At 44.4% G+C, this 19,611-nt stretch overlaps 1 protein-coding gene across 7 annotated transcripts in view; it reads left to right on the forward strand.

The window, feature by feature from the left end:
* Positions 1 to 18,954, forward strand: part of LOC138757784 (netrin receptor UNC5C-like) — a 369,257-nt gene extending 350,303 nt beyond the window's left edge. For all 7 annotated transcript variants that reach the window (XM_069925675.1, XM_069925676.1, XM_069925678.1 and 4 more), the window contains 4 exons: positions 363 to 512; positions 1,720 to 1,884; positions 8,557 to 8,726; positions 17,855 to 18,954. In XM_069925675.1, coding sequence (XP_069781776.1) covers positions 363 to 512; positions 1,720 to 1,884; positions 8,557 to 8,726; positions 17,855 to 18,020 — 651 coding nt within the window. In that variant the 3' untranslated portion in view covers positions 18,021 to 18,954. The remainder of the gene's footprint in view (positions 1 to 362; positions 513 to 1,719; positions 1,885 to 8,556; positions 8,727 to 17,854) is intronic.
* The last annotated feature ends 657 nt before the right edge of the window (positions 18,955 to 19,611 follow it).

Raw genomic sequence — 19,611 nt, forward strand, 5'->3', positions numbered from 1 at the left:
AGTAGGAGGAAAGGTGGGAATTAATCAGGTGATGGGGCTGCCTCTGTTATTGCAGAGCTGGAGGAAAGGAATCAAAGGGAAAGTAAGAGGGGAGAGAAGGGGATGGGGTTGGGCTCATAGAAACTGGGGAAGTTGATGTTAATGCCATCTGATTGGAGGATGCTCAAGATGGATGATGAGATTTCGTTTGCAGGTGGTCTCAGCCTGGTTGTGCATGAGACCATGGACAGAAATGTAGGCATGGGAATAGGGCAAGGAATTGAAATGGGTTGCCACTGGGAGATGTTGACATGTGCTTGTTGCTCTGTGAACTAACCCACTGGACCTCTGGTGGTCACTCATTTCCTGACCTCTCTTCACAGGAAGTAGTCCAGCTGGAGAAACAGCTGGGAGGACAGCTGGTGGATGAACCGAAGACCCTTCTGTTTAAGGATAGCACTTACAACTTGCGCTTGTCTGTCCACGACATCCCACATTCCCTCTGGAGAAGTAAACTGGTCACAAAGTATCAGGTAGGAGTTCCCTGTGAATTTAATGTGAATTGTTTTCAGTTGAGAAGGGAAGGCTTTTATTAGGAAGAGAATAGGGTATGAAATGGAAGGGTTAGTAGTGGAAGCAGGTACAATAGTAGTGTTGAAGAGGCTTTTAGATAGAAACATAAATATGCAAGGAATACAGTTATCATGTGCAAGCAGCAGTTTTAGTTAAATTTGGGCATCATGTTCAGAACATAAATTGTGGCCAGTGCTCTGCAGTTCTATGTCAACAAAAAGACGAAGTGTGAAATTGAGAAAGCTGTGCTGCATTTACACAAGGTGCGGTCACACCTGGAGTACTCTGTGGAGCGTTGGTGTCTCTAGTTAAGGAGGGATAGTCTTGCATTGGATGAGAAACTGGATAGTCTCATCTGGCCAGGCAGCATCCACGGAGAGAAATGAACAATCACTGATGTGATTTGGGGCCCTGTCTCAAAAAAGGGTCTCAACCCAAAACGTTGACTGACCATTTCTCTCCCTGGATGCCATCTGAGCCTTTGAGTCCTTCCAGTCTCTTGTCATTTGCTCAAGATTCCAATGATTGCAGTCGGCTTCTTTGGGAGCTGTTCAGAGAAAAGTCATCTTAAATGAATGTGTTTTCTTATGAATTGGCTGGGAAAAACATTTTACAACCTGCAAGTTCATCTGAAAGAGAAACCAAAAAATGCTGGAAATACTCAACAGGTCAGGCAGAATCTGTGGAGAGAGAGAAAAACGCGTGGTAAAGATCCTTAGTCAGTCCTCAAAAATTTTCAATCTGAATCATTCTGTTTCTCTCCACAGATGCTACCTGACATGTTGAGTGTTTCTAGCATTTATATTTTGTTTTTGCCTCTGTACTCATTTGAGCTTAGTAGAAAGAGAAACTTCTGCGAAACTTCTTCCCAGATTGAAACTTCTGGGAAGCTTAGCATGGTTGGTGCTCAGAGAAAGTTTCCCCAGTGGGATTAATGTAGGATCAATCTGAAAGGATGGTTGATGGTTAAAATTAACTCATTGTGATGAAAGGCTTTCCCGTGCCCCATCTCTTTGATGTTTCATCTCAATCATCAGGAATTACAAGTCCTTCTTTTGGTGGGTTTATCGACTGAAGCAGTTAGAAAGCCTCCTGGGTTGTTGTCTCGAGACTTCTACTGTGACTCTAACCTCTCAGGAATCACGTCTCCCCCTTTTGTTCAACCAGGAGATCCCATTCCACCAGATCTGGAGCGGATGTCAGCAGAACCTGCATTGCACCTTCACATTCGAACGCTTCAGCCTTGTCACTGCTGAGCTAGTGTGTAAGCTATGTGTGCGGCAGGTGGAGGGTGAGGGACAGATCTTCCAGATCCAGAGCACCTTGTTTGAGGTATGTTATCCACTGTGAACTTGACTCCCTGGCAGAGATTCCACACATTGATGGCACAACCCTTAAGGAGAGGCAGAGTAGGGGGAAGGGCAGTGCAGGCCTCTGAAGGGTGGTGAGGCTTCAATAACATTTGGGTAATTTAGTTGGAAATCGACCATAAAAGTGGTATTCATGTTAAGAGGGCTTTCTCTGCCCATGTAATCAAATGGAGAAATTGCAGGATAGAGGTGGGGTGAAAACATTTTTTTCCCAAAATAATGCAGTGAAGCACTGATGGAGCTCTCCCCATTGTTGGTGTCTATAATAAGAGGCCGTAGGTTTACGGTAATGACTAAGGGTGTAGAGGGAATGTATGGAAGAAAGTTTTCATGTCTATGGAAGTTGGAATATACTGCTAGAGGGGAAATTTTGTAACACTTACAAAATATCTGAGCATCTGAATCAACAAGACATGGAAAACTGATAAATGAGATTTCAAGTGTTTGGGGGGGGGGTGGGGGGGGTGGTTAGATGGGACAGAGATGTGCAAACCATGATTTTTTTCACAGAGAGTGCTGGGTGCCTGGAACGGGATGCTGGGGTTAGTAGTGGAAGCAGGTACAATAGTAGTGTTGAAGAGGCTTTTAGATAGAAACATAAATATGCAAGGAATACAGTTATCATGTGCAAGCAGCAGTTTTAGCTTAAATCAAGCATTTGGAGCAGACATCTGGGACTACAGATTTTGTTCCTGTGATGTACTGTTCTCTTTCAGGGACTTGATGGTCAGCATGGGCAAGGTGGGTTGAAGAACCTGCCTCCGTGCTATGTGACTCTGCGACTTGCCTAACCCAGCAGTGGGAAAGCAGACCCAGCAAATTCACAATGGATGTGTCAAGCAATGAACAAGCTGACAGGGCAGGCAGCAAAACAAGAAAGTGATTGTAGTGCTGGAGACACTCAGCAGGTTCCGCAACATCCATAGATATAGACAGAGCAATTTGCTCTGCTGATAATGCAGGGAGTTCCTTTTCTTAACTTTAATTTTAAATTTAGAGACACAGCACAGGAACAAGCCCTTCTGATACACAAAACCACCACCAAATACACCAATGTGACCAATTAACCCACTAACCCTGTATGTCTCTAGAACATGGGAGGAACCCGGAGCACCCATAAGAATCCCATGCAGACACAGGGAGAACGTACAAACTCCTTATGGACAGCAGCCGATTCTAACCTGGGGCACTGGCACTGTAATCATGTTGCACTAACTGTTGCCATCTTTAGGTTTGAAAAATTTCCCATAATGCTCATTGGAGCTAACAAAGATGACTGAAGCAGTCAGGGGTGGGTGGGAAATCTTTGGTGTTAGTTACTACATGAAGATAGTCTTGATGCTTTGTCAAGACACCTGTAGAGTCCCAGTCCTGATTCTGAGTTAAACCAGATTAATAGGCCATCTTCAAACCAGGATCAAAACCAGAGGAAATTATTATTTTACTTGAACTCTTAAGTTATGGAAGCAATTGTGACGTTCTTGTCTGACGTCACTCCCATCCTCTCCCTGCTACCAAGACACACATTTTTTTCTCCACATTGGCAGTGAAAGTCAGTGTTTCTCACCTCTGCCTGACTTTGGCTTCTGGGTTTTGTGTGGGTGGAAGGCTATACCAAGTTCTGCTGTGCCTGCCACCTTTCTCATTTTCCCTGAACTTTGTCATAAAACAGCAAAAAATAATGATAAAAGAACCATTGACCATTGATCCATGAATTTGGAAGAAAGCATATTTCTTCTCCAGCTATTAAAAATTAACCATTTGGTGCAAGGCACTCCAATCTCCATAGTGAACGTGTTCTCCTGAGCCACCCCTGACCCTTCCTCTCTTCAATTGCATCAGACCCTTTGCTAATGTACCTTCCCAAAGCTGGAATTCCCCAGGTATGATCTGTAAGGTTCCCAGATTTTAACAAGAACTGTGTATATGTATAGTACTCAAACATGCTAGAGAAACTCACAAAGTCACACAGCATCCACAGGACGTTAAAGCAGACGACATTTCGGACTTGACCACTTTGTCAGCAATCCCGAAAATCAGACAGATTGAGGGGGAGGAGGGAGGGGGAAAGAAGGGATGGGGAGAAGCACAGGCTAACAGGTGATAGCATACAGGTGGGAGGGTAGAATAGAAAGAAGCTGAGAAGTGACAGGGGAAGAGGACAGAGTGTTAAGAAGAGTAGCTCTTTAAGAGGAGAAGGAAGGGAAGGGAGTAGGGGCTGGAGGACAAATGGGTGAGGGAAAGAGAGACTTTGGGAAGGGGGTTGTTAATGGAAATTAGAGTTGATATTGGTGCCATCTGGTTGGAGACTCAGAGAGGGTATATAATGTGTTGTTCCTCCAATTCACTGACAGTAGATAAGGTCAGTGTGCCAATGGGGTGTGGAATTGAAGTGATTTGCAACTGGGAGGTTCTTGCTGATGCAGCAGACAGAGTGAAGGAGCTCAATGAAATGATATCCTAGTCTGCATTCAGTCTCACCAACGTAGAGGAGGCCACGTCAAGAGCACCGAATGCAGTAAATAACCCCTGCACATTCACAACTGAAGTATTGCTTCTCTGCTTGGGGGCCTAAATGGTGATAAGGGAGGAGGTGTGGGCACAAGTGTAGCATTTCCTGTGGTCACAGGGATAGGTACCCAATGGATGATTGGTAGAAGGGATGAATGGATGAAGGTGTCCTGGGGGAGCGATCCCTATGTAAATCAGAGAGGGAGGGGAGAAGAAGACGAGTCTGATGGTAGTTGATGGAAATTTCAGAGAATAATAATATGTTGGATGTGGAGGCTGGTGAGGTGGTAGGTAAGGAGAAGTGGAATCTTGTCCTTGTTGCGTTAGAGGAAGAGCGGGCCAGGGCAGATGCATGGGAAATGGGAGAGATGCGAGTAAGGGCTGAGTTAATAAAGTGAAGGGAAGACACTCTTCTGAAGAAGGAGGACATCTTGAATGTGGTGGATTGGAAGGCCTCATCCTGGGAGCAGATGCTACGGAGAAATTGAGAGAAAGGAATAGAATCCTTGCAGGATACAGGGTGTGAAGAGATGTAGTCGAGGTAACTGTGGAAGTTTGTGATCTTATAAAAGATGTGAAGATAATTTGTCTCTCAAAATAGAGACAGTGAGTATGTACAAATGCTTTGAAACATTCCAAACGTAATTTGACACCAGTTAAATAAAGGAGGTTTAGCGATAGATGTTATGGCTTTTAACCAGTTGAAATGTCATAAATAATGCTCACTGGGATGTTTCTGGGAATAGAGGAGAAGATATGATAGGCTGTGCCTTTATTCTCTGGGAGGGTAGGAGGCAGAAAGGGTGCCCTTATAAGTTTTCAAAATCAGGATAAAGGAATGCTAACAGTCTTTTTCCCAGGATGGATGATTTAGAACTAGAGGGCATAGATCTCAGGTGTGAGGGGAGAGATTTAAGAGGACCCTGAGGATCACCTTTTTCCCTCAGACTGTGCTCCATATCTGGAAAGAGCTGCCAGAGGAAGCAGTAGAAGCAGATAAAATTTTGATATTGAAGAAAACAGATATATGGTAAGAAGAGTTTAAAGGGAAACTCAGGCAATGGATCAAAACAGAAGACACCTTGTTAGACATGGAAGGCTTGGGCAAAAGTGCCTCATTCTGTGCTGTTAAACTCTTATTAACAAAGAATAGTACAGCACAGGAACAGGCTGTGTTGGTGCTACAGTGTCTGCACCAAACGTGATGCCAAACTAAAATAATCCCATCTGATCCATAATGGGATTGTATAGCATCACCATAAGGTGCACAATTCCAGGCAATGACAAGCATGGAGGTATTCATTCCATATGACCATGATATATAAGAGCGGAAATAGGCTATTTAGCCCATCGTCTCTGCTCTGCCATTTAATCATGAGCTGATCCATTATCCCATGCAGCCCCTTTGCCCAGCCTTCTCCCCATTACCTTTGATGCTCTTGCTAGTCAAGAAGCTATCAACCTCTGCCTTAAATAGACCCAATGACGTGGCCTGTACAATCGTCTGAGGCAACAAATTCCACACATTGACCACCCTCTGGCTGAAGGAATTCCTCCGCATCTCTATTCTCAGCAGATGCCCTTCGATCCTGAGTGAAACACAGATGCTGTGTTATAGTATAAATACAGAGAAATGCTGGAGGAACTCAGCCAGTCACGCAGTGCCCATAGGAGATAAATATATATTAGTGACATTTCGGACCTGAGCCCTTCTTCAAGGAATAAACCCTCTTGTCTCAGAGTCTCCCACCATGGGGAACAACCTTTCTACATTTACTTTGTGCACACCTTTATCATTTGAAATGCTTCAACGAGATTCCCTCCTCATTCTCCTAAGTTCCAATGAGGACAAGCCAAGAGCTCTCAAATGCTCCACATATGATAACCCTTTCAGTCCTGGAATCATCCTTGGGAACCTCCTCTGAACTCTCTCCAACGTCAGTACATCCTTTCTTAAACAAGGAGATTAAAACTGCTCACAGCGAGGTTTCACTAGTGCCTTATAAAGCCTCAAAGTCACATCCCTGCTCTTATATTCTATTTCTCTTGAAATGAATCCCAGCACTGCATTTGCCTTCTTCACTATATACTTAACACACAAGCTTCCCTTCTGGTTATCCTGCACGATGTCTCCCAGCTCTCTATGCATCTGAGTATTATCTTTATTCTAAATATTTTTTTTAATTAAATTTTGCATAAGTAAACAGAAAAATGGAGAACATTTGTAAAATACACAACAGAGATGCCAAATATAAAGAAATCACAGAATTATCTAATTTATAGAGCACATCTATAAAGTAACAAAACATCTTACAATTTTGGTATGACTATTATATTTTCATTTTTTCTCCCATCTCTTAAGCCCATTCCACATTTTATAATTCAACTATGATTTATGTCTGAATAATACAATAAAGTGTTGGAAGACAGTTCTTTTTAATAACACTGGAGGTTCTGACAATAGCTCAGAAAGGATCCCATAAGTTTTGAATCCTTATGTCTAAGTTAGTAACATAAATCTTTTCTACATGTAAACAGGACCTAATATCCTTCAACCACTGAGTATGAGTGGGGGTGGAGGGGGGCAGCATCCTTCCATCTTAGTAATATTGTCATCTGGCCAAAAGAGAGGCAAAAGGCAGAACCTGAGATTTAATTGGGGTCGAATGAACATCATCCTCTCCAGTGATACCAAAGAGAGCAACCAGTGGGTTAGGCTTGAGGTTCAAATTAAGGATTGAGGATAGGGTTTGGAAAACATCCCTCCGTATTTTTAGAGGCTAGGGCATGTCTAAAGCATATGAATAAGGGAGGCCTCATTTATCGCAGCAAGAATTTACGAGATCATTTTGTTTTGGGCAAATGAGCCCTATGCAGAACTTTAAATTGCATCAAACAATGATGGGCACAAAGGGATGTGGAATTAACCAATTTAAGGATTAAATCCCAAACCTCATCGACAATGAAAGACTTAAATCCTGTTCCCACGCAGATCTAATTTTATCAAGAGGGGCAGATCTTAAACCTGCCTGTTTATCACATATATGGATATTAAACCTTTAAGAGTGGGCTGTAAATCACGGGTATTTTCAATTTTCTTCCCATTTAAAAATAGTTTGCCCTTTTTTTTAATCAAAGTGCATGACCGTACATTTTCCAACATTATGTTTCATTTACCTCTTCTCTGCTGATTCTCCTGATCTATCTAAGATCTTCTACAGCCTCTGTTTCCTCAGCACTACCTTCTCATCTACCCACCTTTGAATCATCTGCAAACTTGACCACAAAGCTCTTCATTCCATAATCTAAATCATTGAAATATATCATAAAAAACAGGGTCCCCATCACCAACCCCAATGGAAGACCACTAGCATCTGGCAGCCAACCAGAGTACAATCCCTGTATTCCATCTTGCTACTTCCTGCCAAGCAGCCAATTGAAGGGTGTGTTCCTGTGCTGTCCGACTCTCTGGCTCCACTTCACATACAGGAACCTCTGGGTAAGGATGACACTGAAACTAATGGACTTCTACAACAGCCTGGTATGTGCATTAGCACCAATATTGAGACAAGTTAGTTTTTAGAGAGAAAAAAATGCCTCCAGATTCATGTTTACATTTTACATTGACCTTGGTGGGATTTGAACCCTTGATAATGGTCCAGATCTCCGGCCATGCGATCAGTCATTTAACAGCTACACTTCTTTGCAGGTAAAGGTCAGAGTATCAGAAACAACACCCTTTGGTCCATTTTATTCATGCCAAGTAAGATGCCTACCAAAGCTAATCTCATATCTCTCCAAACTTTTCCTATCCATGCACCTGTCCAAATGTTTATTAAACATTGTGATTGTCCCACCTCTTCCACTTTGTCTGGCAACTCCTTCCACATACCCTCTAACCTCTAGGTGGAAAAAGATGTCCCTCAAATCCCTTTTACTTCTCACATTAAAACCAGGTCCTTCAGTTTAAACTCTTCTACTCAAGAGCAAGACTGTGACTGCCTTGTGATGTCGTAATCCTGAACAAGTCACTGTAAGGTGTACAACTCCAATGCAGGAAATTCTGACTGGGAAGGATTCCAGTGATGCTGAAACATGGTGTGATCTCATATTCCTTCCTCAGGAGCTGCCGCCAATGGACATGAATCCAGAGACCAGCATCACCACCTTGATGGGCCCCAGTGCCTTCAGGATCCCCTTATCCATCCGGCAGAAGATCTGCAGCAGCCTGGATGCCCCCAACAACAGGGGAAATGACTGGAGGCTGTTGGCGCACAAACTAAACCTGGACGGGTGAGTCTCCTCGACAGAGATGTGTGAACAAGATTGGTTTGCCTCATTTTATCCCTGTCACAACCAGGGTAGTCTTCATCTAGTCAAGTGTCTCTGACCCCTCGAGTTCAAGTTGCAGTAATAGAGTTTGTTTACTGAGCAGTTCAATTGTACGCCTTGTGCACAGGAACACAAACACATGCTTCTGTCTCCAGCTGTAAAATTACCCCTGGTGCAGATTCCTGGTGTTAGATAGTTTGTCTCTCGAAATGCAGACAGAGGTTTTGATGCTGTGAAACATTCCAGCTTGGCTCCAGTCAAGTTCAACTTTATTGTAACTTGCACTGAGGTACCATGAGGAAGATTTGTTTTCAAACAATCCAGCTGGTTAACCCAATGTTAATCCAATTAGGAGCACACAGTCAGAGAGCTGTCTGTTAGCACAGAGCAAAGGGAGCCAAATTTTACTCATGTCAGGTTTCTTCAGGAGTCAAATGCCAGCTTGATAGAAATTGTCCTTTGTGCAACTCACACTCATGAATCACCGTGATCATTATTGAATGACAGGACAGAGTTGAAGGGACAAATGGCCGACTTTCCTATTTTCTATATCCTTTGTGCTTTGTGGTAATTAGAAAATCCAACTCTTTCAGATAAGTAGCTTGTGCTGTCTTCGATGGAATCATAGCTGGTAGAAGTTCAACCAAAGTTACAAATTAGGCATCGCAGAGGTGGAATGATATTGGATTCGTCCAGGTGGTCTATGCTTGGATAAGGAGTGGTTTTAATAGGAGGTGGAGAAGAGGAGAGATAAACCAAGGGCTTAAATCTCAGGCAGCTGAAAGTGGGATCTTGAAACTGGGGATGGATAGGAGGTCAGAATTGGTTGTTGGAGGAGAGGAGGGTTGAATTTGATGGCAAGTTGAAGAACGTTAAACAAAGTGAGACTAGGAGGACTCCAGATGGACTGATAGCTCCTCCGGTCCTGCCCCTTCCAAAGTTGTGTTGTGGAAGAAGATTACCTCACTGGGATCTGTACCAGCAAAGTTTATTCATCAGGCTGTATCTCATTCGCATCAAGCACCAATTGCCCAGAGCAAGTGTGACCTCTTCTTCACAAGTGGGGAAATCAGCTGGACAGTGACTGTTCTGCCCTCCCTCTGCACACAGCCATGGGTGGGACAAACTGCAGAAAACATAGTTTGGTAGCTAGAGGGGGAATGGGGTCCCAGGCATTGGCCAGTTAAGTGAAAGCTCTCAGAAGGGGTCACTGTATTCTCACAGTCACGTGTCAGTGGAGATGCAAAAGAGCAATTCCTCTAGAGATACATTTGAAAAGGTTCCCATCAATGGGAATGTGTTGAAATACTTAACTTGCTGGTGGTTGGAGACGGGAGGTTGAGGAATCTGACCAGCCAGAGTTGGCATCTTAGAACTCTTTCTTAATTCTTCTGTGATGCAGGAGAACTGGAACAGTTCACAAGTGCCGGAGGAACTCAGCAGGTCAGGGAACATCCATGGAGAGCAAGATGCAGTTGAAGTTTCAGGCCTGAGCTATACATTAGGGGTGCCAAAGAATTGACATATGCCCAAATAAAGTGGATGGGGGGGGGGAGGGGTGAGGGAAGGAGAAGGGGTGGAGAGGAGCACAGGTTTGCAGGTAATAGGTGAATGCTGGTGGGAGGGGGAAGAAAGGAGTTGAGAGGTGCTAGAAGGAGGCGGCAGAGAGCTGAGAAAGATAAATATAGATAGAGTACTTTACAGGCCTTTCGACCCTCAATATTGTGCCAACCCATATATTCTTTAAAAAAAAACACTAAACCCAAGCTACCCTATAATCTTTTATTTTTCTTCCATCCATGTGCTTATCTAAGAGTCTCTTAAATACCTCTAATATTTCAGCCTCCACCACCATCCCTGGGAAGGCATTCCAGGAATCCACAACTCTGCTTAAAAAACTTACCCCTGATGTCTCCCCTAAACTTCCCTCCCTCACTTTGTACATATGTCATCTGATGTTTGCTATTCCTGCCTTAGGAAACAGGCATTGGCTGTCCACCCTAACTATGCCTTTCATAATCTTGTAGACTTCTATTAAGTCTCATCTCATCCTTTTATGCTCCAAAGAGAAAAGTCCCAGCTCTGCTAACCTTGCAACATTAGACTTATTTTCCAATCCAGGCAACATCCTGGTAAATTTCCTCTGTACCCTCTCCATAGCTTCCATACCCTTCCTATAATGAGATGACCAGAACTGGACATAATACTCTAAGTGTGGTCTCACCAGAGATTTGTAAAGTTGCAACATGACCTCTCTGCTCTTGAACTTAATCCCCCTATTAAGGAAGCCCAGCATCCCATGGGCCTTCTTAGCTATCCTATCAACCTGTGTAGCGACCTTGAGAGATAAATGGATTTGAACCCCAATCTCCCTCTGTTTATCCACACTCTTAAGTAGCCAACCATTAACCCTGAATTCAGCCCTCTGGTTTCTCCTTCCAAAATGCATTACTTCACTCTTACCTGGATTGAACTCCATCTGCCACTTCTCCACTCAACTATTCATCTTGTCGATATCCTCTTGTAATGTTTGACAACTTTCAGCTCCACCCACAACTCCTCCAACCTTCGTGCCATCCGCAAACCTACTGACCGATCTTTCCACATCTTCATCCAGGTCATTTATAAAAATCACAAAGAGCGGGTGATCCCAGAACAGATCCTTGCGGTACTCCACTAGTCATTGGCCTCCAGGCAACATACACTCCTTCCATTACTACTCTCTGCTTTCTATCTGTAAGGCAATTTTTTATCAACACAGCCAAGGTTCCATGGATCCCATTCCTCATGTCTTTCTGGATGAGTGTCTCATGGGGGACCTTGTCAAATGCCTTGTTAAAATCCATTAGACCACATCTACCACCCTACCCTCATCAATTTCTTTTGTTACCTCTTCAAAACACTCAATTAGACTTGCGAGGCCCGACCTTCCCTTTACAAAGCCATGCTGACTATTCTCGAGTAAATTGTACTTCTCCAAATGCTTTGCACACCACTGACATAAGACTCACCAGTCTGTAATTCCCAGGATTTTCACAAGGGGACTACATTTGCCATTCTCCAATCCTCCTGCACCTCCCCTGTAGCCAGAGGATTCAAAGATCATAGATATTGCCCCAGCTATCTCTTCTCTTACTTCCCACAGTAATCTGGGGTATATTGCATCCAGCCCTGGGAACTTATCAATCTTGATGTTTTAAAGAAGATCCAACCCTTTCCCTTCCTTAATCTTCATATTGTCCATCACACAGACCTGTTCAATTTCGACATCACCCTGATCAACGACCTTTTCTCTTGTGAATACTGAAACAAAGTATTTATTTATGACCTCCTCAACCTCCTCTGTTTCCAGGCACATGTTGCCTCCTTTATCCTTTAGTGGCCCCTCCTTCATTCTCATCATCCTTCTGTTTTCACATTCGCATAGAATACCCCTTGGGGTTCTCTTTAATCCTACATGCCAAGGCCTTCTCATGCCCCCTTTGAGGTCTCCTAAGTCCTTCCTGGCTTCCATATATATCACATGAGCCCTTCCTGTTTCCTGCTTCCTATATCTAATATCTGCTTCCTTCTTCCTCTTGACTAGTCACCTCACTTGCTTCGTCAACCACGGTTCCCTTTTCATACCTCTTTCCCTTGTCCCAGTGGGACAAACCTATCCTGAACCCAGCACAGGTGGTCCCCAAACTTCCTCCACATTACTTTTGTGCTTTCATCTTAAACATTCGTTTCCAATTTATTCTCACTAGTTCCTGTCTCATCTCTTCATAATTAGTCCTTCCCCAATTAAGCACTTACGCATTTTGACTGTTTTTATCCTTTTCCATAAATATGTTGAATCTAAGGGAATTATGGTAACTCTCATCAAAATGCTCCTCCACAGAGAGGTCCAGCACCTGACCAGGTTCATTCCCCAGAACTAGATCCAGTATGGCCTTTCCTCTAGTCGGCCGGTCCACATACTGTGTCAGGAATCCTTCTCTTGCAGTCAGTAGGTGCCAGTATTAGGGAAGTTGGAATCACCCATAACTACCACTCTTTTTCCTGCCTCAGAGTCCTGAAGGTTATTTGGAGCCTATAGACTACTCCTAGTACAGTTATTGCTCCCTTCCAATTTCTGACTTCCACTCACACTGTGTCAGTAGACACTCCCTTTACAGCATCCTCCCTTTCTATAGCCGTGATACTATCCCTGACCAGCAGTGCCAGATTAAGGTTTTGCGGGGCCTGTAGCATAAATTTTAATTGTGCTGGCTGAAGCACTTACATTTCACTTACACTGAAAACTTAGTTACAAATTTTGTTCAAACAAAACTTACTTGCGGCGGCTGCTGGCTGCTGGCTCAATGCGGGAACAATGGTCGTCTTCATTACCCATAATCCTTCACACATCTGGAAGTGCTCTGCATTTCCCTGACACTGGCACTGGCGAGCGGTTCCAGCTGCATGGGGGAATTATGGGTAACAAAGGATGGGGTAGCAATTGAGAGAGTGCAGAAGAGATTCTTCAGGATGTTGAATGGAATGAGGGCAGTAGTTAACAGGAGAGGTGGGTTTGGCTATGTTCATTCTGACTAGGGGCTAAGGGGGTGACCTTGCAGAGATTTATAAAATTATGAGGAGTAAAGATAAGGTGGATGGTCAGAGACTTTATCACCAGAGCTGTGGAGTCCAAAACTAGAAGGAGCAGGTGATGGGAGATGATAAGATCAAAGGAGATCTGAGGGATATGTTCCTCAGAGGGCAGAGGGCAGTGGGGATATGGAATAGGATATTATGGGGGGAGCAGAGGCAGATACATTTTCAATGTTTTAAAGGTATTTGGACAGATAATTGTATAGGACAAACACAGACCAGAAGGGCCTGCTTCTGTGCTGTAATGTTCTATGGTTCTGTGGCTATGGGTCTACAGGTGGGAAATGGGGTCAGCATGGATAGACATCCTGGTCAATTTGGGTGAGATGGGAAAACTCTGGGCAATATGTTTCTATGGAGATTCTAAAACCCTGAATTTCAGGAAAGTGGCAAGTGCCAAAATCACATACCTGGGATTTAAATTTATGGATAAAAATAGACGAGGCTTCTCAAAAATAAAAGAAAACTACAGATGCGGTAAACCTAAAATAAATCCAAAACCCACAGAAGGTATTGCGCCTCTGAGTACTTGAAGAATTTTAAATATTGCTTCTGTTTATTCTCATTGTAAATATTGTTAGTTTAGTAAATGTATGACCCCCAGTTTATTCTCTACATAATCCAGAGAAGGGTGCCAAAAACAATTAAACAGTAGCATTGACAGGGCATAAAAGATGAAAGCAGTCAGCTCATTGTTTCCTCAAGGTCCAGACGGATGTAATAACTGTATCTACCACACGATGGCAGAATTGTACCATCTGAAATTAAGCAGGGGCCATTGGCAACAAACGATTAAAACCCAAAAGAGTTTTTCTTTCTTTAAACCAGTTGTTTTTGGACTAATTTTTCCAACATCAGACAACACATTGATAAGTAAGCAAACATAGCAGGACTAGGCCATTCAGTCCCTCAACTCTGTTCTACCATTCAATCTTTGGCTTGGCTTCGCGGACGAAGATTTATGGAGGGGGTAAATGTCCACGTCAGCTGCAGGCTCGATTGTGGCTGACAAGTCCAATGCGGGACAGGCAGACACGGTTGCAGCGGTTGCAGGGGAAAATTGGTTGGTTGGGGTTGGGTGTTGGGTTTTTCCTCCTTTGTCTTTTGTCGGTAAGGTGGGCTCTGCGGTCTTCTTCAAAGGAGGTTGCTGCCCGCCAAACTGTGAGGCGCCAAGATGCACGGTTTGAGGCGATATCAGCCCACTGGCGGTGGTCAATGTAGCAGGCACCAAGAGATTTCTTTAGGCAGTCCTTGTACCTTTTCTTTGGTGCACCTCTGTCACGGTGGCCAGTGGAGAGCTCGCCATATAACACGATCTTGGGAAGGCGAAGGTCCTCCATTCTGGAGACGTGACCCACCCAGCACAGCTGGATCTTCAGCAGCGTGGACTCGATGCTGTCGGCCTCTGCCATTTCGTAAGGTGCTCCAATGAATGTTGAGGATGGAGTGGAGACTACGCTGGTGGAAGCGTTCTAGGAGCCGTAGGTGATGCCGGTAGAGGACCCATGATTCGGAGCCAAACAGGAGTGTGGGTATGACAACGGCTCTGTATACGCTTATCTTTGTGAGGTTTTTCAGTTGGTTGTTTTTCCAGACTCTTTTGTGTAGTCTTCCAAAGGCGCTATTTCCCTTGGCGAGTCTGTTGTCTATCTAACAAACCACAAGGTTCCTTATATTGTCATGGAATCATATATACAATGTATATTACATTATATTACATATTACGTGATATACTTCAACTTCTGTCTGCTATAAAGCAAACAAAGAGTTGACATGAGCCACAGAGAAAGAGAAGCAAAGGAGAGAGAGAGCCCCTCCAGAGACACTGATTCACCTCCAGTGCTTCCATTGCCTCTGCAGACTCCTGATCGATTCATCGGCAACCTGAGCTCCAGGTCCAACCTCCAAATCGATCAGGAAGCCTTCAGCGCTTGTGGCCCTTCAGGAAGTCTTCTTGCCTTCAGCACCCTCTCAAATCCTGGTTCCTGGTTATGATTCAACTTTGAACACGCTCATTTATCCTGGTAACCGTTCACCACTTTACATCAGTCATCCATCAATATTTACCTTAAACATACCCAAAGGACAATGGAAGCAATGCTTCAAAGACTCAAAACCAGGGGTCAAAGTAACTTAAATTCCTTTTTAATACAGCACCAAAAAACAGAGTGTAGCAAACAAACGTGCGGAACAAACTCAGCAGGTCGTGCAGAATCCAAGACTGTCGATGTTTTGGCCCTGAGCCCTTCATCGGGAACATGGAAAAACAAAAAAAAGAATAAAAAGGTTGGGGAGGGAGAGAGAAGGAGGAGGGAGGAAGGGAAAGGCAGAGTAGAGCAGGCTAGCAGGTAACCTGTTAACCTGTGTTCCTCCCTCCCTCCTGTATCCATCTATGACCTTCTGCCCATACTCCCCACCCCTGCTCTGGTTTCCTCCCCCATCCTGAAAATATGATTGTTTAACTGGCTGCTGCTAGCGGGGTGATGTGGTAGAATCACACGGGAATGAGGGAGAGTAAAGTAGGAACTGTGTCAATGGGTGCATCTTAGCCCTACTCAAGGACCCTCAATTACTCCAAGTTGCTTCCAACAGATTAACATCATTCCCTATATACAGAATTGATCTCCCCAATACTATACATAGTCCTCATCAATGCCATGAATCAGCAGTTAAACAGGAATGTCTGCAGATGCACTGCAATTGTTGTATACAAAATACACAAAGGTGCTGGATAAACTCGGCAGGTAATGCAGCATCTAAAGGGAAACCAGTGTTTCAGGCATGAGCCTTTCGTCAAAGTATGAGCAAAAAAGCAGGTAGGCACTTTAATAATAAGATGGGGGGGGGAGGAAAGGAGGGAGAAAGGGGCAGGGGGTGGAGTACAAGCCAACATGCAAGAAGTCATAGGTGGATATGGGTGGGAGGGGAGCAGAGAAAAACAACTGAGGTAATGGGGGAGGGGATAGCTCTCTGAGAGGAGAGGGAAGTGGAGGGGGTGGGGAGCTGAAAGAAAGAAGACAGAGGGTAAGGGAAAGCAAGAGACTCTGGAGACGAGGTTGATAGGAACTGGAGAAGCTGATGTTAGAGGAGGGGAAATCAGAAATCTGCAGACACTGCAATGGTCGAAACAGCAATGGTAAATGCTGTTGGACCTCAACCAGTCTCACAGCATCCATAGGAGTTAAAGATGTTTCAATCCTGAGCCCTTCAAGTTGATGCTAATGCTGTCTGTTTGGAGATTGCCCACAGGGAATATTAGATGGGTAGCCTCAGTAGACCATGGACAGGCATGTCGGTGTGGGAATGGTGTGCGGAATTAACGCTTTCGTGTATTGCCGTGAATAATCATCTGTATTTAATTCCCCTCACACTTAAACAACATTTTGTTATCTTTCTTACAGAACCTGGCATATTAGCATTTCATGAATCATGCATTTAACACAAACACAAGTGTAATGGTTCATTCACCAACAGAATCTAATAATGAACAGTAGATGCTCTAAAGAGAGTAAGAGAGAGAGAGAGAGTGACAGAGGAAAGGAAAAATAGAGAGAGAGGGAGCAAGAAGGAGAGGGGGAGAGAAGGAGAATTGGCACAGACTTTTCTCACAGGAGTAAAGGAAGCTGTGGAGGGATGTTATAGTGATATGTAATATGTGAAGTTATTAGGGCCATAGATTAGATGAATGGTCACATCTGGTTTCCAGAGGATAGGGGAGTATAAATCTAGGAGATGCAGTTTTAAAGAGTGAGAGGAAGGATTTAAAGGTGATCTGAGAGGCAACCTTTCCCACAGAGGATGGTGGGTGCATGGAACGAGCTCCCAGAGGAAGTGGTGGATGTGTGGACAATTGTGACGTTGGGAGGGCATTCAGAAAAGTTGCTGAATAGGAATTATTGAGAAAGATATGTGCCAATGCAGGCAAATGGGACTAGGTGTAGCAAACAACTTGGTCATCATGACTGGGTTGGTCTCAAGAGCTTGTTTCTGTCCTTAATATGTCTCAAGCCACCTTCAGGTGACCAGAATACCCGACTGTAAAGCTGCCTATCCTACCCCAATATACCTATTCCTGCAGGTATATACTCCGGCTCGGAGAATCCCCCATTGGACCTGAAAGTAGCAGTGGGCCTACACAGGAGCCGGCGTTCATTCAGATGCGGCTCTCCTTCAGCCGGCACGTTCAGGTGACAGAAAGGTGTCTTCTCCGTGGTCACCTGAACATCCCAGCTGGAATCCCCCAGTCGCGTCTGCTGGCACATTATCTCTGTCCAAGCACCTGAAAGTGGCTTCACTGAGTCACAATCGACAATTTCCACATCCCACCAAATTGTCTCCATTAACTCTTGCCTTATCCTTCTTCCACGCACAACAACGGCAATCTGGTTTCACTTGACTCACCTTGTTGTGATTCTCTCTCTCTCTTTCTCTCCCCCCACCACCCTAACCCCCAGGTACCTGAACTATTTTGCCACAAAATCCAGCCCAACTGGCGTCATCCTGGACCTGTGGGAAGCCCAGAACTTTCCAGAAGGGAACCTCGGCTCTCTGGCTGCAGCGCTGGAGGAGATGGGAAGGCATGAAACGGTGGTGTCCTTGGCAACAGAGATGAAGCACTGAGCACAAAGGGAGGGGTGGAGGGAGAGGGGGCACCTGCTTTAGGTAAATGTGAACATGAGTTGACAATGGCCTGCCCCACCATATCCTACAACCTGATTAAAACCGTCTCTCTCTAACGCCATCCACACTATCGCAAGGTTGAAGCATCGTGCCAGTCCCATCAACACCTCTCTAGCCACCTTCCATCGCTTCTGCCTCAGCTTGACTGTACACAGCCTGGGACAGTTTCTCTATAGTTTCTTAGGAAACGTAATTATATGTCCAGATGAATGGATCCAACTTCTCCAGCAGTCCTTGGTTCTGCCACTTCACCAGAGATGGATTTGCTTCATGTACCTGAAGCGTTGACTCGATGTCTCTGATCGCTCTTCTCTCCCGAAGGAGGTTCTTGGCAATGTTTTTATCACCTCCAAACGGACGCTCACCTTCCCTCTCCCAAGACACTGCACCTAGAATTATCCGAAACTCCTTCCTCGCCTGCGGAGGACCTTCTCAAGTCCGCCACATCTCATCAGCTGTGGGACCAATCGATCATAATGGAGAACCATCCACGCAAACAGAGCAAGGAACCGAGGGCCAACTTAGCCCCTGCCCTTTCATATCCTCCTCCCCTCCTCCACGTCTCCACATTCACCCAAGTTCTGTCCCAAACCTTTTCCTCAGCCGTGTCTTTTGAAGAACCCTTTCTGCTTTTCTAATCCAACGGACTTCTCACCTGCCTTCTGTCCAGAGGAAAATCTTTCAGGCAAACCTCTGGCAGCTGGGCAGAGGTATTGAGGTGTGTCAATGTGTTTCCAATCAATGAATTAATAAGCAGTTGTGATATGATGTGTATAAAGTTTTACTGTAAATCATACATTTGTATCAAAGCACCTCTCAATACTCATGTGAATTAAGAATATTTTTGAATAAATTACACTTTTTGAGATCATAATTGACACTGTATACTGAGGTTTTACTACCATGAGTTCTAAATATAGAAGAGAAAACCAAACAAAATGGATGATACAGCCAGAGCCAGATCCCGAGTGGGGACCAGCAGAGAAAGACAAGAACTGCCGATGCTGGAATCCTGATTAAGCAATGAGGAGCTGGAAGGAATCATTTGATCAGGCAGCATCTGTGGAGAAGAAACCATCAGTCAAAGTTTCAGGTCCATGTAAAAACATTACGAATATGAAGAGGGAAAGGAGTTGGGGAGGGGTCGAGGTGATAGGGTATGAGACAGAAGGTGGGAAGGGTGGAAGGAAAGACCATGCAGAGGGCATTAGAGAAACAAGTAAGTACAGGAAGAGACAAAGAAGAGATATAAGCAATGGAACCAGATAGACATGCGGGTTACCATCATGGCATTATTTTTAAGGTTGTCCAGGAAGAATGTAATGTATTATTCCTCATGGTTATGTATTCAGTCAAAAACCCAAGTGCCTCTTCACCCATCTTTGATGTCCCGACCCGAAACATTGACTGACCATTTCTGCCCTCAGACACTGTCTGCCCTGCTGAGAACCTCCAGTAGCACTTAAATTTTTAAAATGTAGATATACAACATGAGACCATGCCCATTCCCCCCTATTAACCTATTAACCTA

This window comes from Narcine bancroftii, chromosome 3 (assembly GCF_036971445.1).
Source record: "Narcine bancroftii isolate sNarBan1 chromosome 3, sNarBan1.hap1, whole genome shotgun sequence".
Taxonomy (NCBI): domain Eukaryota; kingdom Metazoa; phylum Chordata; class Chondrichthyes; order Torpediniformes; family Narcinidae; genus Narcine; species Narcine bancroftii.